This window comes from Micropterus dolomieu, linkage group LG17, assembly GCF_021292245.1.
Source record: "Micropterus dolomieu isolate WLL.071019.BEF.003 ecotype Adirondacks linkage group LG17, ASM2129224v1, whole genome shotgun sequence".
Classification (NCBI taxonomy): Eukaryota; Metazoa; Chordata; class Actinopteri; order Centrarchiformes; family Centrarchidae; genus Micropterus; species Micropterus dolomieu.
The window spans coordinates 18,487,333-18,514,732 of record NC_060166.1 but is presented as its reverse complement, the minus strand read 5'-3'; the positions used below and the strand labels follow the sequence as shown (position 1 = coordinate 18,514,732).

The 27,400-nt window shown below is 39.1% G+C and overlaps 1 protein-coding gene across 3 annotated transcripts in view; it reads right to left on the bottom strand.

Moving 5' to 3' along the window:
* The window catches only part of LOC123985743 (cGMP-dependent 3',5'-cyclic phosphodiesterase), a 177,474-nt gene that overhangs the window by 91,558 nt on the left and 58,516 nt on the right, over positions 1-27,400 (bottom strand). Inside the window, exons 3-5 of one of the 3 annotated variants that reach the window (XM_046073582.1) lie at positions 25,421-25,490; positions 24,378-24,423; positions 24,012-24,102 (exon numbers count right to left, since the gene is read on the bottom strand). In XM_046073582.1, the coding sequence (XP_045929538.1) occupies positions 24,012-24,102; positions 24,378-24,412 (126 nt within the window). In that variant the 5' untranslated portion in view covers positions 24,413-24,423; positions 25,421-25,490. The remainder of the gene's footprint in view (positions 1-24,011; positions 24,103-24,377; positions 24,424-25,420; positions 25,491-27,400) is intronic. The other 2 variants (XM_046073584.1, XM_046073581.1) reach the window with 2 other exon arrangements.

Here is a 27,400-nt window from a genome sequence, read left to right as displayed (position 1 = left end):
ATAGACATCTCTCTCACTCTCTCACTCTCTCAGAGACAAAGCTAAAACTTCTCCGGCCACAGACACTTTATGCAAAACTAACTGTTCACTGCCTGTTTAGTACACACAGAGATACTTGACTGTTCTTTTGAATGAGGAGATTTTCATTTTATGCTGTTGCCTGCTATTCTGTAACATCTAATAAAAAGTACGTGTAATTCTTTTGCAAAGATCTGTACTCCAGCCACAGGATTTAAAGACGATTCAGACAGAACAAAAAGCTAAATTTTAGATTATGATTTCATGTCACACAGTCATTGAAAAGTCTCCAGTGTCCGTGGATAGGTGCAAAGTTGCTCTAGGTGGTTTGAACTGAAGCAAAGGTGCATTTCTGAGATGAAAATGTTTCATCTTCAAGATTTGCAAATAAAGGGGCTTTGTGAATCTACTTTATAAACATACAGAGGCGAGAAGAAAAAGGAGAGAGATTGAAAGAAAACAATAACAAGAAAAGCTAGGGTGTCTGGTGAGTTCAGACAGAGGCTGTCATACAAACAACCACACAAAGGTTGGGCCAATGTTGCAGCTATTGTCTGCACAGACTGTAAGAACAGACTACACAAACATTACTGCTGTCAAATTTGCAACGCTAGAGAATAGTTTCGCCTGTCACAGCGGCCAGCCTGCAGGGCCTGATAGGTCACAACATAATTACCATGAATACTGGGCTTAACGAGTAACCATCACAAGTTACTGGTCATACCAGACCAAATAAGGCTTCACGACAAAACCCATGAGTGTATTGAATTAAACTACGCATTTGTAACAGGGAGATAACATTGTTCTGTGTTATGATGAGTTTATGTAATTATTATAAAATATGTATTATATATGTTATATAATAATGTAAAATATGATTTCATATAAATAAATGCCTTCACCAGACCATCGTTTTCACCTTGGCAATAGTGCACTTATAGTGGATGCACATGTTATTATGCTTTTTGCTGACCAGGCTTCTCTAAAAAAAAATCATGACTTCATGTTAAAATCTGATCAGTGCACTTAAAGGCAATTTATTTCGGAAGCATTTTAATGATATATTTGTAAAAGATTCTCTTTACATCCCAACAGCAATCAATAAATCAAATGCTCTGACACAAAAATGAAAACAAAATCCGGTATCTGTGGCTGTGGCAGGACTGTAATAAGCACGGGCAATCATCTCATTCAGCCTGCGCGCACTCTGCCCGTGCACTTATTGCGCATCAAACTGTGTTTTGGGGGGAGTAGCATGGAGGGAGGTCTAAAGGAATCAAAATCTAGCTGTCTCTTGCTAGTTTCTCCAAATTGCCTAACGCAGCTTTTACAGTACAGTGGTTCTTCACAACACATACTACGCTGTAAAATATAATAGTGTGACAATCTGTGTTTTGTGAGTCCAGGCTGAGGAGCCTGAGATAAACACATGGTAAAGACACATTACCATGCCATGACAAATGCCTGGACACTGTCTTGCTAGTTTCTCCAATATTGCCTACCCCAGTTTTTTTTTTTACTAACTTTCAACTTTTGCCAGCCTAGATGCTGAATCCATTCAGCATTCAGCCATCACACGGTTCTTCACTTCTACCAATATGATAGCAGAGCTGCTGTGGTGACAGTTTCAGGAAATTGTCTGAATCCTATTTTCAGGAAGAGTCTCTTGACGGCTCTACAGCAATTGGAGCTCAGACACAAAGCAGAAACTGATTTACTGGAACAAGCAAACTCAGTATTTACCAACATGACAAATAGTTGCCGCTTAAGTGTAGACAATGTCAGGTTGCAATATAGTCGTGCAGTTGTTAATCTGAGACATAAAAATTATATCAAACACTTGTTGAGACTGTATCTGTTTTCTCTATAAATGTTGGAAATGCATGATTTGAACACCCGGTTTTATAGAAATGAAGTTTGAAAGAGGATTATATTGAGGGTATATTTAGTCAACAACTGAAAACTGTATGACTGCATGAGAAAATACTTTCATTTTATTGAATTAAGAAATTGCACCTTGTAAAAGTTTAAAGTACATGTCGTTGTTGAGCCCTGTGTGTTGCAGTGGGTTGCAACCTGTATGTAGTCTGTATTTTGAGACCATTTTTCTTTCTTGGTTTTTTCCTTCCTCTGTTCTGCTCCAAACAATAAAAGTTGACAATCTCCTCTTTTTCTATATTATATCTGCAGTAACTGTCACTTCCCCCATCGACTCCTGTTACCCTCACTCTTGACACTTCTTGCTTGCTCCTGCATCTGACTTGTGTTAATTTGCTGGTGAAAGAAAAGCGTGAGAGTCAGTGAGGGAGAAGGCTTTTACTCCTGTGCAGCCTCCCGGAGCGGAGGTCAGTTTTGGGGCTCAAAAGAGTGCCAAAAAACTGACACACATTCATTCAGGTATAGAGCATGCACAATGGACACAGCAGCAGACACTGTTGAAATACACCCAGACAAAATTTTGCACAAGCACAAAGACACAGCCGTGGAATAACACTTGTTGTTTATTCACACATTTTTTTCTTACATCCTGCTGTATTTTTCTCTTTCATACAAACAATGTGGCCTTTCTTTTAACAGCCCAATCACAACTACAAATCACAAGTGCAAATCACGAGGTCAAGCGCACAAGGACAATAGCGAGTCAAAATTAAACCTGGTATTTGTTTCAGTGTGTGCTGCAACATGGTCGGCTGCAGTTGTAGTATTACAGATTCTGAAGTAAATTAAAAATAGCAACACGATAGTAAAAATAAATTATGTGTTACATTAATTTGCTAGTTATAGAGGGTTGCAGAAATAATCTTAGCTCAGGACATACTGTCATTCTTGTACTAATCACAGTGAGTTCTGTTTATTCATTTTCAAAGATCTACTTTACACCCAAAATATAAACACCTCACATTGCACTGCTGTAACTGCCTGGACATCCCATCTTTTGTGCCCCTTGGCCCACCTTTGCAACGTATGAACCGTGCTGGTCACAGAAGAAACAAATGGGGAGAAGTGCATTTCAATGTCATGAAAATGCCAACATGTGCACCTGCATAGTGCAACTTGTACTAGCCTTTGCGCCACCATCTCCTCTCTCTCTAACTTTCTCTAGCTCTTCCTCTCAAATACATACACACACACACACATACATATGGAGAAATGATGGCCTTGCTGACTTACTAAGGATGAAGAAACTTCTAGAAAGGTTGGAACTTTCTGAACTCATACCGAATATAGATCCACACACCTACACGCGAGAAGACTATCTGAGGCTGCGTATACCATGTGCGTGTGTGTGTGAGAGAGAGAGAGAGTGAGTGGGCAAGTAAATGATCTTTGACATGAGGCACTGAAAAGAATCCCATAATGAAAAAGTGCTCGCTATCTCATAAAGAGCAAAAAGGAGAATGGCAGAAACCTCCACATGCACACCCACACACAGCGCACACTCATCAAGCATATACACGCGCACCCACACACACACACACGCGCAAAATATACACACAAGCATAAGAACAAAAAGCAGCACTGAAAGCTAGAAAGACGGGGAGAGAAAGAGACACAGAGATGATGAGAAATTGCCTCTGGTAGAGAATCAAGCAAATAGGTTCTGTATTATGTGTGACGCTGTATTATCAGTGCATTACACGGTTAACTGTACACTTTAATTATTGAACAGCATTTTTCATACCGGCTGAATTATATGTTTGAATTTTTGTTACTCGGAAATAATGCATTCGACTTGACAAACACTCCTACCTCCAAATGCGCACACACACACACACACACACACACACACACACACACACACTCTCTGTTATAGCTTCTTCCCCTCTCTGGCTTATGCCTTCATACTTCACGATAGAAAGTATAACTTTAAAGAAAAAGTCCTCTCACTTGACAAATATAATGCAGGCCTGTTTCAATTTGTAATTAATTTCTAGAGCCACCGCTGCTGAATAATTTCCACACCCGCAGATGAGACGGTGGCAGAGAAACGAATATATTCAGTCCACCATGGACAATTATTAAACACTGACGTTCATTATTCTGGTCTTGATTCGGCGGCGGCCTCCAATTTCTGCTTCCTGTCTTGAATAACACATCTTCATTTCCCATCGCCCCCACATCGACACGTCTAAGTGACAGTTGCCACGGTGATAAACAGCATTGAGGAGGAGCAACAACCTGATAGAAAGAAGGATAACCACAGCACAAGGCATTCCTCTCATTCTCCTCTGTCTGCCCATCGCTCTCCCTCTCTTTCTATTTCTTTCCACGATCTGTTTCTCTCTGTCTGTCTTGCCCAGATGTATGTTCAAGTCCAGGATGTTAATGGTAATGACATAGACAATGGTGTGTCTTTTGTGTTTGTGTCTGTTAAATGGCAACGCAATTTTAATTATTTCTGTGATATGGCTGAAGGGGTCTAAAGGCTAATGAAAAGACTGCATGGTGGTTCTGGCTGCTCCAATGATGGCATCTAAAATGTAACACACTGCACCGTCACACACACACACACACACACACACACACACACACACACACACACACTAGCTAACCCAGCCAGCAAAGTGAAATAATAGAGGGATAAAAAAAGAACTGATTTACAATTGAAAAAAATAAATCTGTTACTCTGTGGTGACATCAGTGGAGTTGAAGATTAAATCTGAATTAGATTGCTGAAAAGATGAGAGGAGGATGCAATAAGATGTATGCTGTTCTGAAGAAATGTGAAAAGAAGAGATGATAAGAGGATATGCAAGAAATTACTTCTTTTTTTTACTCTGTCCACCACATCCACATCCTTACATGGACTTTCTCCCTATTTATAAAACATCACCCTACTTACTCCTTTGTCGTATGGCCACTAGAAGTCACTACCACAATAAACGGAAATATGGGTCGTAATAACGTGCCGAACAAACAAGCTGTTTGGTCCTTTTTCTGGGAGTAAACAGTGAATCTTAATAGTGCAGTGCTTCTTCACAACACATACTAGGCTGTATACTTAACTACGTAGTCTGACAATCTGAGTTTTGTGATTCCAGACTGAGATAAATAGGGTAAAGAAGAAGAAAGTAAAGGCAGACACATGGGAAAACACCTGACTGTAGAATCAAACCACAGAGAATTGGCGAGTCATTACACATTAAGTAAATCTATAGTCTGCATTTGTGTTAACAGTTTTTATGTTCTTCTTCTGAACTGAGGGAGATTTGGCTCCAACGTTTTACACAATCGTAACCCATTACTTGCCCTCAAACTGGGACTGCTATGAGTATAGCACAGTAATGAATTTAGAGGCAAATATTATGCTGATGTTACACTGATTTTATGAGTGTGGAGGTTCATTCTTGACCTTGGGACTAGTAAGTGAGTTCAGAATTTTTTATCCCTAAATTTGATGAGGTGCAGTCTGTTTTCATTATTTTTACTTACTTTGAATATTTTGACAGGTAACGGTGCTGGAAATGGCAAGAATGTACTGGAAAATCCTGCATAAGAAATGTTTTTTTGAGAAGCTGCTCACCTCCTACTAGTTTGCAGTTTGCCCATTTTATTAGAGATTTTATACTTGATGACACTGTGTATTCAGACATGTAAATAAATAGCCGGTGTATGCCATATGCCGTACATGCATGGTGGGTTCTACTTTCAAGCCAGAGTCATGGACTCAAAGCAAAAAAAATAAAACATGCACAAGAAATTACAACAGTGTAAATATCTATGCAGGTAGTTTTCTCCAATAAAACCAGTCCCTAGATGTTCAAAATCTCAGCGACAACAATATACCATCACAGCTTTTACTCCCCCAACGGCACTGTGATGTGTTCCAGCCCATTTACACCTCTGACAACATTTGATAAAACAACTGTTGCGCCATTATGATTAAAATCGACCATTAAACTGTATGAAACAAACAAAGCTGCACATCGTGGTTCCAGGCGAGTCTCGCCTCGACATTGACAAGTGAAAATAGCCTGGGTTGTCTGAATTTTCAGGGGCTGTAAAAACACTTTGCACCTGTCTTATGTGCTGTTATAGCGTTTGTCATTAGCTGCTTGATGTTGTTTCTCACTGAAAGCAGAAACCAGAGGTGGAAGGAAGTGGAATACAATAGTCGTTGTGGGAGGTAGTAATGTGTATGACGTCATTTAGGTCTGAACTTGAAGCTGAAATGGTCACTGAAGCAGTTTTCAGATGTTGTGGAACTCAAACAATGTGGAACACATTCAAGCTGCTATGAGCAGGCATTGAGAAAAACAGGGATTAAGAAACTGACAGTGCATTCATTTTATTTATTTTTTATTTATTTTGTGTTTTAATGCACCCAAGATGAATGGTTGCGCTGGGGAACAGGGTTGTTTAAAAGATAAGTAAGGGAAGAAGAATGGTGCACAAGAGAATGAGGGAGAGGAGCAGATCTAGAGATTGATAGAAGAGGAGAGAGACGCACTCAGTGTGAGGAAAGGAAATAAAACAGATGGAAGGAGCAGAGAGATGGAAACATTAAGGGGAAAGTGTTGTAATTTAGAAGAGGAACAGTGGGAGGGAAAGAAACAAAAAGTGAGGGGAAATGAAAAAACATGGAACATGCAGAGAAAGTTGGCGGAATATAAAGATGCATAGAGCAAGAGAAAGAGGAGGAATGAAGAATATCAGGCAAATAACTGAGAACAAAGAAACAGAAGGGAGAAGACAGAAAAGAAAGAAAGAAAGCGTGTCACTGAGAGGAAACAGTGCCGAAACCGGGCTGACAGGACAGTGAGAGGAGGGAAAGACAAGAAGAGGGTAGAGATGAGGAGGAGGGATAGTGTTCCTGATAGATGAGTAATGTCAGGTTAATTTCCCGAGTAGCAGAACTAGACAGAGCCCATTTAATAACTGTCACACACACACACACACACACACACACACACACACGCAGTGTACTGGACATTAGTTGTTTCGTCTTGATAAAATATTTCAGAGCCACAGAGTGTGGTTAGAATAGATAACATGTCATCTCATCTGATATAATGAAACAGGCCTGCTGTTTAGCATGCTGTCTTCTGTGTGTGTGTGTGCGCGCGCGCACACTTGATCCTGCTCAGGTGCCAGCAAGTTTAAATGCATTTGTTTGTGAAATGTGATTTTGTTAGCATAGTAATAAGGCACCGTAAGAAAATGATAAAACGACATAATGTAATCATAATTATTATATTACAGGACATTTATGTTTGCTTTGTTTGTGCCTTCCTTTTTATTGTGATGTATGTACGCAGCTGCCAGCCTGTCTGTCTGTCTGTCTTCCTGTATGCGTGTGCATTTTATGTGACTTGCAACTGTCCTCAAGCCCAGTTTCTCGCGGGAGCAATACAATTGGTTATTTAATCAGTGGCCACCTGTCAGCTATTGGCTAATCAATGCCAGGGTAAACATTAACATTAGCTCTTAGGAAGAGACTGATAATTGACTGTAAAAGCATGACGGAGGAGTGATGCATACTGTAAGTGCATGCTGGGAGAAGGACGCAGAGACACAGATGGGCGCAGATGGAGAAATAGATGGACAGAAACAGACTGAGCTGGAGGAAGTGAAAGAGGAACGAATGGTGAAAGAAAATAAACCACACAGATCACGGATCCAGGGATCATGGGAAAGTTTATTGACCTTTGGTTAATTGGCTCTTTAATTGATTAACCTTACTAAACACTTTAGAGTAATGCCCTGCTTAACACCTGGGAGACAATCAGCTGTTGAATCAAAGTGGAAACACACATGACATCTACAATAGTTCAAACTAACAACTTAGCTCTACTTCTATTTATACCGAAGAAACGTTGCAGCACACCCAACTGAACCTACTGTGAGCAAGGCGTTTTCTTCCAGTGTAGCGCCGAAACATGCTTTTGCAAACTTGCATCCACCGAAGAAATTTTGGGGGAAGGGGAAATACGATCAAATATGATACATGCTTTTTTAAAACAGGTATTTGTGCATCCCTGTCTCCATGAAATTACTTTTATATAAGTCATGTCAACATAATGAAGAAATATTTGCCAAGTGGCAACACTTTGATTAACAGCACTTGGTTAAGGTTAGGGAAAGGTCTTGGTTAAATGAGAAAAAGTGACTTGAAGCACGAGACAGGACATGTTCATCGAAGTCTTGCACTTTGTTTGCTACCCACCCAAACCACCTTGTTATGACTTGTCGCACGGCCCTTAAATGTAACACTTCCTGCACTAGATGTTGCCAGGGAACATAATAAAGTCAGAAATTTAGTTTCACTACATTTGGAAAAACATTTGTTATACACACTTCTAGGAGATAGGGTTGGTTTGTGATACCTTGTATTCTTTGGTTAGAATATTTCTCCCGTTCTAGTGGCCAACCGAGCAGACAAAATGACATGATGAGAACATAATGTGATGTGACATAATGTCAACGCAGCAGGAAAGGGTTTCAACCTTTGATTTAACACATCAATGACAGACATGAGGGTTTTCTGTCTCTCAGATAAAAAGACATCTTACAGGCAGAAATCCATTGTAGCAGAGGAAGATACTATCTTCTCCAACAATGCAATAAAGCTGCAAGACATGTTTCAGCTTGCTGAGTAAGGGCTGTGTCACTCACTTATTCAAGTGGCAATCTGTATTGCTGTTATTATCACAGTTTTACAATTTGTCAGTGAAGACACAGTTAAAGCTGTACAGAAAAAGTTAAAACTATAAAAAGAAAAGGTAGTGACCAAAATGCATTCAGGGAAATTAAGGAAATTTGTCACATATTGAGGAAACAGCATTAAATAGTGGGGTGGGTGGGTATATGTGTTTGGTGGTGTGGGCTCTCTGAGCAACACACCTTTTGTTGAACCTTTTATGATCATTATTGAGTCTCTCTTCCTGAGGTGTGTTTTTTTCTTTGTCTAAGCTTTTTTGTCACTTCGTGATGTCAAATAAAGGCAACAAAACAACTTAATATGCCATTACATGACTGTTTTTTAAAAGCACTGTAGATAACAAGGGTAAAAGTAGCCATTTTCAGTGTCATATCTTAAAGTGTAATAGCACTGTAAATCTTAAATTTACCATATAACAAAAATACATGAAAGTACAACCAAAGCAATACATGTACACTTGAAGTAATGATAGTTTGAATGTGGCATCAAGTGTACATGTAAAGTACAAAGACTATTGAAATTGGATGTAATCATGTAACAACTACAAGATATTTTGATGCATGTAGGTGTTACAGAAAATATTGTGCCACTATAGAATCTTTGATGACAAAATCAGGTTTTGTATGTTTATGTCCTTTATGTTTATGTCCTTTAAGTTGAAGCGATATGACATATGAGTATATACCATGTGAGGGTAGAAATGTATCCACTGGTAGAAATTTGGCAATACCGTTTCCATCACAGGAGCTATCTCTTATACTATAAATTCATGGAATGCTATGTAGCAAATCAGGGATGGATTCTCACGTGATCATGCGTTCTGGTGAAAACAGCACAAACTGATGACTAACCACAGGTAACAACACTGAAAAAGATGACTCGTACCCAGCAGCAAGGACACAGTATTGAGCTTGCTGCATCACAAAGTCTGTGGAGCAGGATAATAGACCGCTGTTCACTTTCAAACACTCCATTGTTTTGTGTTTTAGTGTGCGGAGTGTGTACTCATCTTACATGAACTTTACACTCAATCTTCCACGGGCTTTGCAAATACTGTGATACTGACATAAAATTGATTTTGGGGGGCAAAATTCCACATATTGACATTTTATTCTACAAACGTCTTCAGTACATTTGTATTCAGTCTTCGGCTTCAATAAAAGAAATGACAGCTCTATAAGAGCTGATTCTCTTGCCAGGAAGATGGAATTTTAATTCATTTTGAAAAGAGTTGACATTATAACAGTAAAACCACTTTAGCATCAGATATTGATGGCAGGAGCTTTGTTACATTTAATTAACTTATGATATATGCTATCCATTATACGTATTTAATGAATAGCAGAGAGTTTACTGTTGATGCCACCAAAAGCATGATAATGTGATGTGTGGTAAAAAAGATGGATGACTGTGTTCTGATCACAGTGCTCAGGATCTTAAACATGCATGTCAAAAACATATTCCACGTCTTTCCACTTGATCTGCTGGCTTTTGAGTCCCTCATAATAATGATAACTGCAAACCCATAACCCCACAAATTCACAATTGCTGATCAGTTTTACATCCTAATCTCTAAAAGAAATCATCAGTTATTGTAGTCACTGTTCCACAATGGTCATGTTTAGATGCCTCTAAAAACTAAAACTAATTCCTTAAACGTGTACAATGTAAAACATCAGAATTTAGTGGAATCAGCTAATGTTTAATCATGAAGTTAATGTAGTTTTAAGTTAATAAGTTGATAAGTTAATTCAATTTTAAAACATATATATTTTCAGACCACTTTAGAGCTTAAAAGTTCATTTGACCAGAGGTCCTTCCAACAGTGAGTTGAGTGTAGTGTAGAGTTGACTCAACTCAGTAAGCACACTTCCCAGCATGCATTGTTTTCAGAGACCCTTTTGTTTTTGAAGATTGAAGAAAACATACATGATGGGTGGAATTTGCTGTGCCTTAATACATGTTAAGATAAGTCATGGCTGTTTCTTTTCATAATAATAAAAAACATGTTAACCATGATGAAGGTAATATTGAATTCATCCCTGATATATATAATTTAACAAGGTCACTGGTTACAGCCTCACATGTTGTCTTTGTATGAACTCTGAAAAAAGTGGCTCCAGCAGGAGCAGCTGTAAGTTCTTCACTGAGGAAATGTGAACTGAAAGAATATCTGACATCTTTAACTTGTTTATGGATGACTTGTCCAGGCAATAAAATAATTGTTACATGTTGAGTGATCTTGTAATTAATCATGTTTTGTATGCAGGTGATTTAGTATTATTTTCTCCCTACGCTGTTGGTGTACAGCAGTGGTCGAGCATATGCTCTCTATATGCTTGAGTGGAAATGCAGTAAGGTCAATTACCTTAGTTAATGGACAACTGAGGTTTATATGACATTTTTGAAAATAACAAATTCAGGGCAGTAGGTTTGAACAAAAACATTATATTTTAAACTGATATTAAGGTCTAGCTATTCAGAGCTTACTATGTTCTCCTGTCAAATAATGGGTTTTTGGTATGGAAATAACCTGCATTGAGTATGTTCCTTTGTTAGAAGCCTGTCTGTCCTCTTACTGGATTCAATTCTGTCATTTATTTTTCATTTGATAGCACAGCCCCCAGGAAGCATTTAGTTAAATTAAATTGTAAATGTAAAATGGCATGGCAAAAATCCTTCTTCTGTTTTCCTCTACAGGGTCAAACAGGATTAGCCAAGGCTGGAACACATTAGCTAGGTTTTATGCCATTCAGTCTCCCCCACAGCAACACCTGTAATTATTTTTTACATGTTGTCAACAGAATGGGTCTGTCAGTTTGGCTCCCATTGTATTCAAATTTCAATAAACACTAATTCAGAAACTACCTGTTATATTGATTAATTGAGTGTTAATACATTCAGCAATGTTTAAACATCAAGATTGAAGAGCTGGAGGCTCCACGCCGGGTAAAAAGTGGCCCACAAGTCGCCTAATGCAAGAGAAAGGGAACAAAGTGACGGGATGGACAGAGTGTCAACATGACTCTGACATTTTGGATGCGTTCAAGCAGCACTGAATAACACATTAGACACACACACTGTTGTGCACGCCTGTCGAGTGGCTCAGCAGCTACATACTTTGACATGGATTGCAGTATATCTCCTGAAACATGATATGGCAAGATCCTTCAGAGAACAGATTGCAATTATGAGAAGTTCAGGAGTATCTAGCTGGCAAGAAAGTGAGGCAGAAAAAGAAACAAGAAAAGATAAAGAATAGACAGTGAGAGAGAGAGTGAGAGACTGAGAGGGAGAGAAGAAAAAGCTGTGACAGAGAGAATCAGATATGACAGTTTAATATGGAGATGCCACTAGTTAACATTTTTTGGTCGATGAGCTGCCAAGCTGCATCATAGACGAGCAGACAGCAGAGACATGAAAAACTTCAGTGTCAGTCAGGATCAAATGCATTCATGTCTAAATCAGGGCCAACTGTGGGTCGACAAACTACGACAAAATAACTCTGAAAAAGGATCTTTCAGAAGTAAATAAATCATCAATCACTCTTGGTGAGTTTCTACTCGTGGCCTCTATTTCTCATTGTTAATGCTGTTTGTCTATGTTCGCTGCTATTATTTTTCAGACTGCTGCTCTTGACTTGTCAAATTATTTTTCAGTTGTTCTAACTGATATACTTGCAATTTGAACACAAATTATTTGGCTGTTTGCAGCTCCGTCAGCTGTCTCCTGGTGCTTTGAACACTCACATATCAAAGTGCTTATTGTCAGACCACTGTAGAGATGAACAAGGCTTCTAATTAACATTCAGTATAATATGGCCCACCCTGGTAGCAGTGTTTCTAATTTACATGCAGTACTTCAAAGTTTATTTTGTCTACTCCTTGCAATAAAATACGTCACCTTAATTAGATTCTAAACAAAACTGATCTACACGTTCTACAATGTTTTATTAAAGTAAATAAACTTCTATGAAGTTATCATTTTTTTCAAACAAATACTAGTACTAGAGTTTCTACAAGTTCTAGAAAGTCAACTTGAATCATTTTATAATGCTAGCAGGAATGCAATCTAAGATTGATTTTCAAAAAATGAACCCAAACAAAGGATTTGAGAAATCAAAACAACACAATAACACAACTGGAACATCAGTTTGGTGCTTTCATGAAGCAGATGCAATGAAAACAAAGGTACATCTCACATAATATAGCTAACGTAGTAAATTTAACTCACATGTAAGAAGCGTCTGTGTTTAACAGCCACCCTTGGTGCCATAATGAAACTTTTTCGGTTTTAATCATCAAAGTATGTTCAAACTGTGAACATCAACATTTGAACCTTAACATTTGAAAATTATTTGTGATGTGATTATTGACGGCCTGACTGGTTAATTTAGTCTGAGTCAGAGCAGCAAAGGGGGGCCAACCTCAGCCTGGTTTGTGAAGTGATATACTTTACTTATCAGAGAAACATAATGCTTCAAATTTCACAAATCTGTCAACCATACTATTCTTTGTGTTATGACTGATACAGTGTTCATAACCTCTGCATCAACGCTGCAGGTGACAGCTACACCCTCAGGCAACGACTCCTTATCACTACACAATATTATGATGCTGGTGCTGCATGACCTCATCTTTAGAGACAACTTCTTGCAGCTCAAATGCCGATGGTGATGCTTCAACGCACTCTGTGGCTGGCTGACATTTGGCCCTATGACTGTGACCAACATCCCCACCCACTATTTCAAACAAATGATGATAGTTTTAAGTTCCCATCTCGTGTGGTGTTTCTTGAAAGTCAGTTGCAACAACAATAGTTGAGTTACCATATTGGCCAAATATAAGATGTTTTATTTTTCTGAAAAGGTGTATTATATTCAAGGACTAGACATTCACACATTATTTGATATTATTATTTGATTATTTGTAGCCTTAAAGAGGCTAGATGCAGTTTTTTTTAAATGAAATTAAGACGTATTGGACTGAGTTGAAAAAACTTTGTCAGATAAATAGTATTAAATACAGTTGTAAAGGTTTAAAAGACCTCAGAGAACATGAATGTTTTAAGAACTGACTTAAAGGACTATAAGATGCTAGCCAGTCTCAGGTGTTTTGGGAGTTTATTCCAGGCATGAGGAGCATTAAAACAGAAAGCTGCATGGAAAGCTCCATATTTTGTTCTTGTGAAGGGAAATGCAAGCAGCCCAGTATCTGAAGACCTGAGGGGTCTCGCAGGCTCATGCCTTTGAAGGAGGTCATTGATGCAAATTGGTCCTAGCCCATTGAGTGCCTAATAAACAAGCAACAAAACCTTAAACTTGATTCTTTCATTCACTGGAAGCCAGTGAAGTGATCTCAGAACTGGAGGATGTGATCAAATTTTCTAGTCCTGGTTAAAACTGTAGCTGCGGTGTTCTGAATGTGCTAAATGTGCTAGACCTGTGAAAACACTGTTACAACAATCTAGTCTACTAAAGATGAATGCATGTATCATTTTCTCAAGTTCCTCCTTGGACATGAGATTCTTGATTTTTGAGATATTTTTTAGGTGATAGTAAGCTGATTTTGTAATGGTTTGGATGTGGCTGATGTATTGCATGGACTAAATGCAGTCAGTGTAACGTTATCGTGCAAGGAGCATTGATTACAACCTCAAGGTGATGCAAATATTACTGTAGCCTTGCAGTGGGAGTTTATCTGAATTTCCAGCATGTTGTGTGAAACTGTCTCCATGTGTGTCGGATGCTGTTTAAGCATCCATATGAGGACACAACTGGTTGCAATTTAAAAACCACACTGCTAGTGGCCGCTGAAAACTACATATAGCCTCTTTAATGTTGCTAGGCAATAGAGTTTCTTCAAGTCCATTTATAGTGAGTCAGTCCTAAAAATGTTTAGTTAGTCCACTTTTGTCACAGAGGAATAAAAAGTAGTTGAATGTGTCTCCCAATATCTTTACTGCAAAAATCCAATAATTTATCAAGCGGCCAAGAGCTATTACTGTCACTGAATGTTATGTTGAGAAGCTCAAACTGACGAACTGCCAGAGAAAATAACTGACCACTTCAAGAGCCTGACACGAGACAGAGCATGTGACTGATAAACAGGCTAAGCAAATGTGGGATTTACATTCGAACTTTCATGTTTCACTTTTATAAGATGTTAGTAACTCTGGGAAACATTTCTGGGACTAATCTCAAAGTGGGGATTCTCATTGCGCTGAAACTTAAGTGACTTATTCGTACAGGCTCATTACAAGAACATCATTTTTCGTTTTTCATTGTATTTTTAGAATTAACCTGGATACATTGCAGTTATACAATATTTCTCAAAAACCTATCTTTTTTATTCTATTATTAATAAGGTTTTCCTTTCATGTATGTTATAGACAGATAAACACACATTCATATACATATAAATAATCATGAATCGCTTTGCATCAAGCTTTTATGGCTGATTGTGTTAGTTTACAGGGCAGAATATGTTCAAATGCGTGCATTTTTTTGATATATCTGGACATCAGACTTTGGACATTTCGACGTGCCAAATACAGCTCAATTTTTCATTGACTGTCCATAGGGATATGGAAGCTCATATTTCCCTTTCAGTTAACTGTCAGTTTCTCCACAGGGATATCTAAAAGCCACTCACATGTCTCAATGTATCCCTCTTGACGTAGCTGAGCTTTTAGAGTAAAAGGTACATGAACCTGAGGGATGCTGACCTCTGTGCCTATGGAAACTTTTAAGTGTAAGTCTGACTGCATGAATGTGTATGGGTGTGTGTGTGGAAGTGTGTGTGCATGTGGAAACGGAATGAGATCAATCTCCATCATCGGATAAATAAAGAAGTCAGTCAACCGATATCTAAAAAGGGAGTATAAAGTGATAAAAGACACACGAGATGCAAGAGATGCACATGCTTGCCACACACATGCGTGCTTTCACACACCTGCACACAAACAAATACCCTCACACAGACGCACACACTTCTGTTGGAGTGACTGTTTTTTTCCGTCAATGAGATAACTGGAGCATGTCAGAGATGCATGAAGGTCAGTACTGCTGTGTGGCACCGTCCAAGTGTACAATGTGTAGGTGAACCTACCAACACACACACAAGCACACATGTTGCACAAAGTAAGTGTGACACAAAGTAAGTGTGATACACTCTGAGAGAAAGGGACACGCCCCCTCTCTTAGTTCAATCCCACAGGGAAATCACATACTGACACCATTTCCCTTGCTGTTCTTTCACCCACTTCCTGGGCTGTTTTCTTTCTTCTCTGCCTTTTATTCTCCCCTCTATTCAAGACTCCATTCAGTAATGCACTATTACCACAATGGAAGGACTGCAAATTGAATGTGACAGAAAGAGAATAGCAATAAAACACACAAACAAGCCCCCCAAAACTCAGTTTGATATTAGGAGGGGAATAATTGGGAGTACATCTATCTATCTATCTATCTATCTATCTATCTACGTATCTGTCTACGTATCTATCCATCCTCCCCTTATGTTGCTGTTCTCATGGTTCACAAATTGTCTATTACTCATGCTGCCGCTCTCTCTCCTGCCTCTGCACTCACGCCCTTATCTAACTTGGCCTCACTTGCGGTGAGCTACTGCAGTGATGCCAGATGAAGAGAAAACCAGCTACTCTTTTTGTAAAAGGAGTGTGGGCAGGCCACCCACCTTAAGTTTTAGATAGATTTTATACATTGGCTTAGAAAATAGGATCCAACTTGATTTTTAAGTGGAGTAAAAAAAGCCTTTTTTTCTGTAGCATAGGCAGTGGAACTGAACGGAGAGACACAGAGAAGGATATATATATATATATATATACACATACATACATACATACATACATACATACATATATATATACACACACACTATGGCCCAATCACGTGAAATACATTTACTTTTACCTTTTATTTGAGTGTCTGTATAAATTTTTTATGAAATACATAGACTTTACAATTTTTTAAATAAAAAATGTCCATGGTGTACACACTATTTTATGCTACAAAATCCCATAATGTGTTGTATCATGTAGTTATGCGACATTCTCAGTTAGTGAGTCAAAATTCAGTGATTCAAAATTGGCTACTCCCTGTGTAGTAATACATTTTCTGATCTGTACCCATCGCAAGAGCACAGCTTTAACTGTAAACACGATGACCTGCGTCCTTTGCAGTAGCTAACAGAACTTGCGTGAGGACCGAAAATGAGGGTAAAAGTTAGTTTAAACTGAAAGAGATGAGCCTGATGGAGTGTTACGATGAGCAAACAAGCGACTGACTAAAACTGACTGTCTCTACACACAAGGTTTTCATATGGTTACACAGGATTCACAGCTGTTCTCTGCCAGTGTAGAAAAAAACTACAGAGGCATGTTTGATGCTCAGAGAAGAGATTTTGCGTATCGCTTTAAGAAATAGTTGCAGAAGAAGAACTTTCACTGTAGTCTTTCTGCCTACATGAGGTGAATGATGACTCATCAGTTGTTTCTTCTTCTGTTTTGCTCAAAGCGATGAATGTGCCTCCCAGCCTGACAAAGCTACCTCTCAATTTCACTTTTCTCACTGGGGTCAGGCAAGGCAATGGATGAATTAGCTTGAGACAGACGTCATTTACTGTGGGTTGTAAAATAAGACAATAGATCCGTTCAGTTGAGGTCAGTTAAATGTGCTTTATTGGCATGAATGTTTCATTTAAACAACATTGCCAAAGCAGTTTGCAACAAAATCAAAAAAATTGACATTTAAATATGACATAACAAGACTAATCCAATCAAGACCATTAAATTTAGCAGTTATTAATTACAAAAAACCCAGTACAAATACAGATGCAACGGAAACTATAAATAAAAGTGAACAAAATTTCCCCTGCCATACAGTGAATGTTAAGTGCAACAGTTGGCTGAGTCACTGGGTGTCCCTCAGGTTGTGACACAGGGACACATACTTGGCGGCAAGGTTTGTCGTATGTCCTTCTCCTAGGATTATTCTTAATTTATTGTTATCTTCACGTTCTTTGAAATACTGTATTAATAGATGTAATTTCTCAAAATATTGCTCTCTTATGCTTCTAAATTTCACACACTTTAGGACTTGATCTGAGGTGCATCAGGAAGTTAAGTGCTCTTTCTTGACTGGAGGTCAAGGTGCCCGGAGTTGGGCCCTTTTCACCTCCGGGCATAGTGGCTAACTGTGCCCAACACACCTTTGTAGGAGTGTTTCTCTGAAATGTGTAGGCTGTTTCTGTAGAATTCTGCATGCAGGGTCTCAATGGGAGCTACCATGCAAGGTGCTGACCTGACCATTGGGAGCAATTTGGGATTGAGCGTCTTGCTCATGGATACTTACACATGTGGACTGATGGAGCTGGTGACTGAACCTGCAATTTTCGAACGACCCGCTCTAACTCCTGAGCATATAACAACAAAAACAAGATGCATTGCATTAAAGTAGTAAAATGCAGCCAATCTAAAACAAACAAAATCCAATAAGCTGGTTAACAAAAACAAACCACTTCAACACTGTGTGCTTCCTCTCAGTGTGTATCTGCAGTGCCTGAAAGTTCTTGTGCCCTCTTGCCTTGTCTTTAATCATATTAACTGAGACCAACAGAGAGCAAATATCTCATGATTATTAGCTAGCTTTCTGAATGAATGGAGAGCGCTCAAATGCCTTCTCATATTCTTTGGAGTTTAGCAAGTCAGCAGGGGGTTTGCACACCAGCAAATATACAGCTATACTGTATATTTACCTGCAGGTAGGTGTGTGTAGAGTAATGGATTGTGTAGGTATTTGCACGCAAACACATACACATACACACAGGGGAGAAAGAGAAAGAGCTTGCTCAAAACCCTGCAGGGATCCACTTGAGATAAAATTCAGCAGCACTGAATAATACAGTCCATTTATCAAAGAGAACTCACCAACCCTGACACACACACGTATATATATATACAGCACTCTCAGAGTGAATTGAAGGTGCCCTTGTGTCAGTGGTCATTTATCAGAATATGTGTTGTAGCAGGAAAAGGCCAGTGGTCTCAGTGGTGGTTATTGTGTGAATTTCTTCTCATCGCTTTGAACCCCACAGCACATAATGCCACACTGGTGTCCTCCTGTAATGTAAAACACCCTCTCCCTTGTGTTTGGATTTGCATCATTTAGCCACAGTGAGCGCTGCAACAGGAGAAATGCCACCACAGAAGGTGAAAGGTACTATCTTCTAAAATATATAGTAACGTATAAAAGCAACTGTATTATCGGAGATGAAACAAGTTGGCTTGCACAGTTACTCCTTACAAAAAAATTCTGTTTCTGTCTCGTTTTCAGATGTTTATGAGTCTAAACTTCTCAGATGGTTTCATTTAAATAACTGTTAAAACAAACTCCACCTCGACCATTTGAAACAGTGAAATGCTACTTGCATAATGATGCATATAAATATTATTATATCACACACAGGAGAAGGAGCGCTTTTACTTTTAATGCTAAATTTTGCTGGTGTAGTTTTATTTAAGTAGGATTTTAAATGCAATTCCTTTACATATTGGAGTGTATTTACTTTGTGGTATTGGTACCACAATGAAGGGATTCATCCACCACTGCTCATGACTAACGCGAGACCTCATGGTGAGTCCCTTATACAATAGGACATTAAAATGACAAAATACTGTAATACTCCCCAACCAGGGCTAATTTGATCTTGTTTTACAGCGGGATATATTAAGTTCAAAATTAAGCTAAACTTGCAACAAGCTCCTAAACTGCTGTACGAACCTGCTTTCTTGGCTTACGAAACACCAAGAAAGTCCAGCTAAACAGATCCAGAAACCTACATAATGTTTACAGCTGGATGCTCATCTCATCTCTTTTTTCGTGGAATCAGACCTAGTCTTTTTTTTTGCTGTATAGAGAAGGGTTTGTTTTCTGTATCGTAGATAAGACAGGTGGGTGGTATTTTAATGGCTGCTCTGAGCTCACCATGATTAAATGGTGGAAAAAATATGCAACCCCTGAAGTTAAAAGAAGAGTGTATACAATATGTGCATTTACCTACTGAATCCACCCATATGAATTAATGAGCAAACACATTTTCATGGTATGGTAAACCATGGCATATACAGTACATTAATACTGACATATAAACCCTTACGAATAAGATAATTGTCTGGACATAATACTGTACTTTTCCAGATCAAATACAGAAAACACCGTCTTCAAGCGAGCACTGCACGTTATCCACAGCTGCAACTACTACTGATGCATGCCATGCCTTATATGTTATTCCATTGGCATTTATAATCGAAGAACAATAGAAGAACATTTTTGAGAGTTGTGGAACGTTATGGATCCCTCTCACAGTTGTTTAATTCGAGCCACCAGCAATCAATGAAAAAAAAAACAAGAGGGGGAGCGCACACATGCCTGAATGAGTGACAGTGATAGGGAATATTGGAGCTCTACACGATCACAACCCTGTGAATCAAATTGGTTAAGCAAGAAGAACTGAATTTTAATTTTTTATAAACACACGTGGTTTGCTATTCACTCCATAAGAGATTCATTATTTCCCTTAATTTAAAAAAAATGTTTTATTCACGACTAAGCTGCAAATGTAAACCATTAATATTTTTTTGTAATCATGTATGACTGACAATTAATTTAAAAACATGCATGAGGTGTAACACACTGTGCTGTTCTGTCACCTATAAGCACAAGGCACAGGCTTGTGTCCACTTGAGTCTTCATAGAGAACTGCTTCTGCAGGTTTTGAGAGTCATGCAATAAAATGGTTATCTGGTGGTGTGAGTTCCAATTTTACTTGTGGTGGTTCCTCCATCACTTCACATCCAGTACAGTATTATGGTACCTACATAGGTCACTCCTGCGCTTCCATTGGAGATAATTTGTTTCAATCTTCGAGTGTTGAGTGCTCACAGATAATGGGCTCCAGTGCTATGTGTTCACATTAAGGATAAAAGCAGAGTAGGCAAGAAGAAACACACACTAAAGGTATAATATAGGGCTGAAAGTCAGATCTTCAGGAGAAAATAGTTGCATTTCCTCATGCCTCACTGAAAATTGTAAATGTGGGATATTGGTCGGATTTACATTCATTCTTAATTTCTAAATTATTATTCAGAATGTGAGTTGTCTGGCTGAGCTCAAAAAGAATTTAAAATAAATGGGTTATACATTTCGACTAGTATCGTTAGAAGAACCCTCTGTCAGTATCTACATCACCAGCTCAGCTGCATGTCCTGTTGTTTTGTTCTTGAGCAGGACTATGAAGTGAACTATGAACAGACTCTATATCAGACCACATAGAGTAAAAGGATAAAAGGCAAACACGCACAGTTTTGTACAATCGTAAGAAAAAGAGTTAGATAAATACTATGAGAGGAAGAAATAAAATCAATTGCCTTAAGTGTTATGACCAAAAGTGAAACAGTGATCTCGCATCATAATACTAAATCTTTGTGGTCAGATCAGAATAACAATTCCCCCGCAATGACAGGCAGACATGCGTAGTAAGTGTGACTGACGCAATAGCCTCAATGAACCACTTGTTTTTATTCCCCACATTTTCCTCCAGCAGTGAGGTCAGAGCACAGTTTCTGTCCCCAAACTGAAAATTACAACACTATAGATTACATACTTTATTAGGCTAAACCTCCTCCATCCAACAGAAACACTTTCCTGTAATTAAGGTCAATCTATCTGGGGCGCTACCGTATGCAGTTCCTGGACACACACCCTCACACCCACACACATGCAGGCAAAAATAATTATGTGCCGTGCAATTGTGTTTGTCATGTTCAAATGGCATTTTTTCCATCTCAAAATTCAGCCCAAAATTCTCCATTATTTTTAGCACACCCTCTTTGCAAAATGATGAGGATAAGAGATGTAGATAATTGACAAGGAGCTGAAGAATAGGTGTGGAGATCAGGACAGGCGAATAAACACACCTGTCCCCAAGTGTTGCTTCTGATTTAAATTGTTTTTTTAAAGGTGCATGAAGCTGCTGAGCCTCACTCAAACTGCACAGAGAGTATATCACAGAGAGTATATCAGTATATGTGAACATCGACAGAAATAGAAAACACATTTGCATTGATACACAAACCCTCAGATCAGCAGAGCGTGTTAAATATATGCAAAGGATCCACACAAACACTTATTTTGTTGAATTTTAGTGGAGCTAGGCATGCAGACACAGAAGCATGTAACCACCCCCAATTCCCTGACGAATTAATCCTCACATCTGTTCTGCTGGAGACTGAGAAGAGATTAACCTGCTGCTTTTTGCTGCCTCATTGGCTCACACGCACAAACAAATGAACACATACGCATGCGTACAGCACTTTTAGTCCTATACTGGTCAAACATACAAAAACACGGGTTCGCACAATTGCACAGGTCAAAAACAGAACACATACAGAGATACAAATCAGATGCTTGAATCCACAGACATCTTTGTCATAATCCGTTAAATCAGAGGATAAGTCATGATGTGACCAAAACGTTTTTGTGGAAGCTGTGAGACAAAACTGTTAAACTTGTTTAAAATGTATTTAAAAAATAAGTTATTCCTCTAAACACACCCTCGAGACCTAAATAAATAGATTTTCTTCAGGCAGCTCCTGCAGGTGGCGCTGCACACTCTGCATGTTCACCAGCTGCCAAATCACAGACGGAAATTACAGTACTGGTGACGCTTCAGCAACAAACCCTTTACACACACACAAAGCGAGGAATGTAGTGGGACAAGACTTTCAGCAACGCAATCTGATTGCAGAAATTAGTATGTGGAGGGATGATTCAGAAGTGCATAAGCACTGTAATGACAATACACAAACATGTAGACACACACTCTAAGGCTGAATAAAAAAAAAAAATGCGTCATCACAATTAAACACACAAAAGACTGTAATTATAGGAGAGCACGTTTGAAATTTTAAGTGATGGAGTTATGTTGATAAATTTATTTTATAATAAAAACACAAGCCCATGCACTCACAGTAACATACAGAGTACATACAGTAATATATATGTATGTTTATGTACATAACTGATCTTTGCCCTGCTGCTCTGTGACATAGATGAATGAGTATTTCTTCATAGAGAATATTGTTTATCTTCATTTCAGTTCTTTCATGTAGTATTGGCAAAATTTGTGCATGTGGGAATGTGTGTCATCAATGTGCGCGCACATGTGCCTGCGTCACTGTAAGTGTGTATCTGTCTAGGTAATTGGATCTGAGCAGAACATGTCGACACTGGCAGCCAATCAAACATTTTTTCTATTTCGCTGCCAACAACATTAAATCCCTCTGCAATATAAAACACAAATGCAGACACACTCTTGTACTCACACACACACACACACACACACACACACACACAAACTAACTAACGTGTGAGGAACCAAGAAAGCAGTAATGTAAAATATGAGTTATCTGCCTGTATGTTACAAATCATGCAAACACAAAAAGGAGCGAGATGGGCCAAAACAAAACAAAAAGCTCACAGAAATGAGGCTTACTGCTGTGAGGAATGCAAGAACAAATTGAACCAACTCATCTGAAAAATGTAGTCGCCTAAAACACACACACACATACACATACACACACAACTTGCATGTAACGCACAAATAGAGATGACACGAGCACTCATCCGTCATTCAAACAAAAATGTCACTGGCTTTAATTTCCTACCTTTCATGTTTATTGCAGTTTCATGTTTTATCTTTCCGTCTTTTATCTGAGCCCTCACACAAACACAGTGGCAAACACACACTCACACACACACACACACACACACACACACACACACACACTCACACACAGAAGCCCCAAGCAAATAATAAGTATGTCACAGACTCAATCAACTGAGAAAGACAGAAAGCTGCAGCAACAGGAGCTGAAACTTACCTCCTCAAGACAAAAGTTCATCGTAGAGAAGATAATTTAGTGTGTGTGTGTGTGTGTGTGTGTGTGTGTGTGTGTGTGTGTGTGTGTGTGTGTGTGTGTGTGTGTGTGTGTTAAAGAAAGACGGAGATCAAGGCACCAACAGATCTCTAAAGAACATAAGGGATTTTGAGACTGATTTCATTAAGGGAAAACCAGGGGAGTATTAAGGTTAAAGTATCACAGTTTACATGTAGTTTTACAGACTGGACAAAAGACACTGGCAAAAATAAATAAATAAATAATTGAAAGGAAGAGAGGAGAGGGCGTGAAGCATCGAGCATCCTGTTTTCCAGACAGTATGGACAAGAGAGAAGAGAAGAGTAAATCCTACCTGGAGTTGTTCGGACAACGTGGTGGACTGTCTGGTAGTCAGGGCTGGAGCTGAACTGTCCTCAGGACGCAGAAACACTTGCTGACCGCGTCTGCAGGCATCAAAGATAACAGTCAGGACCTGTGAGTGTGTGTTTATGTGTTTGAGTTGTCACCTGTGTACACATGGAGTCAGCTGTTACAGTCTGAATGATAAGCTGCTGGAGAAATAGCATTTTAACACACATACAAACACACACACACAGTCAACAACTTATCTTTTCCCTGAACTGAGGAGTGCAGGAATTCAAAGGTGTGTGTGTGTTTGAGGGTAAATAAAGAAAAAGGTGTGTGTGTATGAGATTGTGAGTGTGCGTTAAGTCCTTACAGGTCCTTTCCTTTCTTCCTCTCGAGCGCAGTCATGTCATCTCCACCTGTCGTACGCAGAGAGAGCGCTGGAGTCACATACACATTCACACACACAGCGACGCACCGATGCACACACTGTCGCCGGCAGACTGAGACACACACTGGCGCGCTAACACTGCGAGCCGCAACGCATAGAGCCGAGAGTGAACACAGTCCCTCCTCCTCTCTCTCTCCCTCTCTCTCTCTCTCTCTCTCTCTCTCTCTCTCTCTCTCTCTCTCTCTGCTCCTCCTCTGGGTCTTACTGCCTCCCTCAACCCTTCACATGTTTCAGTTTCCTGCTGTCAGTATGTACATCGGCAAGATGCACACAACAGAAACACTATACTAGAGGTAGAGTACAGGGCAGACTCACTTTGGCCACATGGAAAGAGGACAAATATTTCGAATAATATTTATAACAAGGCTCATCTCTTTTGGATTTTTTATGATGTTCACAAACAATATGCCTTTTAAAAAGCTGTTTTGGACACAATCCTAACCACAAAAAAAGACACCACTGGCTAACCTTTAATATTACCATTGTTTATGTTTTTATGACAAGTGACTTGTGGAAATGCAAATTATGACCATGTTGCTGCTATCCTGGTGCAAAACAGCTAAGAGAAGGTCGGACGTTTATAATGTGAGACTTTGACATTGAGGTTCGCATCCTATGGTGTCTGGACCCTATCAGCAGCTTGGGTTTCTTCTTGGGTTGTTCACAATCTTATCCTAACACTAATCAAGGACTTTTCGCATTGAATCTTTTTTTTGTCAAAGGCAACAATATATAGTTGTTTTGTTCAGTTTTAAGAATACACTGCTCAAAAAATAAGGGTACACTTCATCGTCACAGTATAACATCAAGTCAGTTAAACTTCAGGGATATCAATCTGTCTAGTTAGAAAGCATAAGCGATTGTGAATCAATGTCACTTCATCACAACATCAGAGCACTACAAAATGAGCTTGTAGTGGGATCTGTGCTTCCAGCCCAGCACCATGCAGTTCGACTGGCACCCACCAGAGAACACTAGAATTGGAAGGTCCACCACTGCCGCCCTTTTCTCTTCACAGGGGAGAGCAGGCTCACTCTGAGGACATAGATGTGACAGATGTTAACAACTGGAGACGCCGTGGTGGACGTTATGCTGCCTGCAACATCATCCAGCAGACCGATTTGGTGGTGGGTCAGTGATGGTCTGGAGAGGCAAATCCTTGAAGGGTCGCAGAGACCTCCAAGTGCTAGCCAGCGGTACCCTGACTGCTGTTAGGTACTTCACGTAATATAAAGTGAAAAGAAAAAAAGGACAGAAAAAGTAAATCAGGCCCCAGAGTTCTTCAAAGTAAAAGAAAATATGCACAAAAAAGATTCAGCAGCAGTGTTTGCCCTACAAATGTTATTTTTATAATCTGATTTTCAGTCAGATTTCCTGGGAAAAAAATCCAGTTAAAATATAAAACTGAATTACCCCTAATTTACCCCTACAACCAGCCTAACAGAAACACGGTCACTTGAGTATTTACAATGCATGAAAGATTTAAAAGATTCATCTCCGTTGCCACTCCTCTATACATTTAATCAGCCAACAGATTCATCATATCAGCCCCAATCTGTGAGGAAGGAAGCGAGGAAGCGAGTGTGTCGCCGCCAGCTCTGAGGTGACATTGGTAGGGATGGGACATTTAGCATGAAGCTGCACAACCGATTGAACAGGACTCTCTAATGTAGTCCATCAATCTGAAACAAACCTTAGAGTAATTTACTGAAAACAAGCTTAGCGGCAGCTATGCACACTCACAAGGATGTCAGGTCATATCACATGGAAAATGTGTTTCTCCTTCTTCTTCAGATTTTGACTGTTGCATTATGGCTCCAGATAAGAACACTGTTGTGCATGATGGCTGAGAAAGGTAGCTCCTCTAATTCAAATTTGGTTCAAATGCTGAAAATTGGCCTGGGAGAAGAGACAATTCATGTTAATTGTTTTGGAAAACAATCAAAAAGAAGTAGGCTACTGTTATGATGTGTGTACTGGAGGCTGAAATTACCTGAAATAAATTATGAATCTTTGAAAATTCGAGAACTAAGAAGAAGAAGAAGAAGTAGTATTTATCACCCGAACAAAATCTTTTTTCATCAGTGTCATTATTAAGCAGACATATTAAAACATACTTTTTCTACCCTGTATTATAGTGCCTCATTTATGTTCTATTTATGCTTACTCCTATGCTTAATTAAAGATGTAACATGCTTACATTAAATGAGATATTGAAGCTCACATTGTTTTTGTGTGCGTTATGTGTTGCACATTCTTCTATTTACATTAACCTGTAATTGAGGAAGACATATGTGGAAGAAGAAATTCTGTTTTGAATTGATCTGAGTTTGACCCTTGGCTCATAAAGCCATTTTGTGGTGAGTGTACTGTGCTATAAACTGCTTAATATCCCAGTAAACCCTGGAGCTGCTTTGTAAACATAGTGAAATGTTATTCCAGTACAGCACAACCTCAGACTGTATTTACTATTGTTGGCTAACAGCAGCAAGATACACGTGAGACACAATCAGCACTGCACGCTGTTCATACGATCAGTTCTGTACTGTGTCTGCTGGATAGAGCTCATATGAACACACACACACACACACACACACACACACACGTAGGAGGCTCTTACATGTGCTGTGCAGGAAAAACACACAAGCAGCCAAGAAAGTATAAACACAGACCTGAAAATGGGTTAGTTCAAAGCAAATTCTCCACAAAGACTGTCTGTCCTCATCTGCTGTGGACTCTGTGATCTAGATTACCTTTTTAAAAACACACACACACCACTTCAGCTGAATAGAGTATTGATCCCAAGTTTGTGATTAAAACAAGGACTGTTGATGTTGCTCAAATGCAATCAACACACAAACCCACCGTGTGATCACTTACTCATTCAGTTGCTCTTTCACACACACACACACACACACACACACACACACACACACACACACACA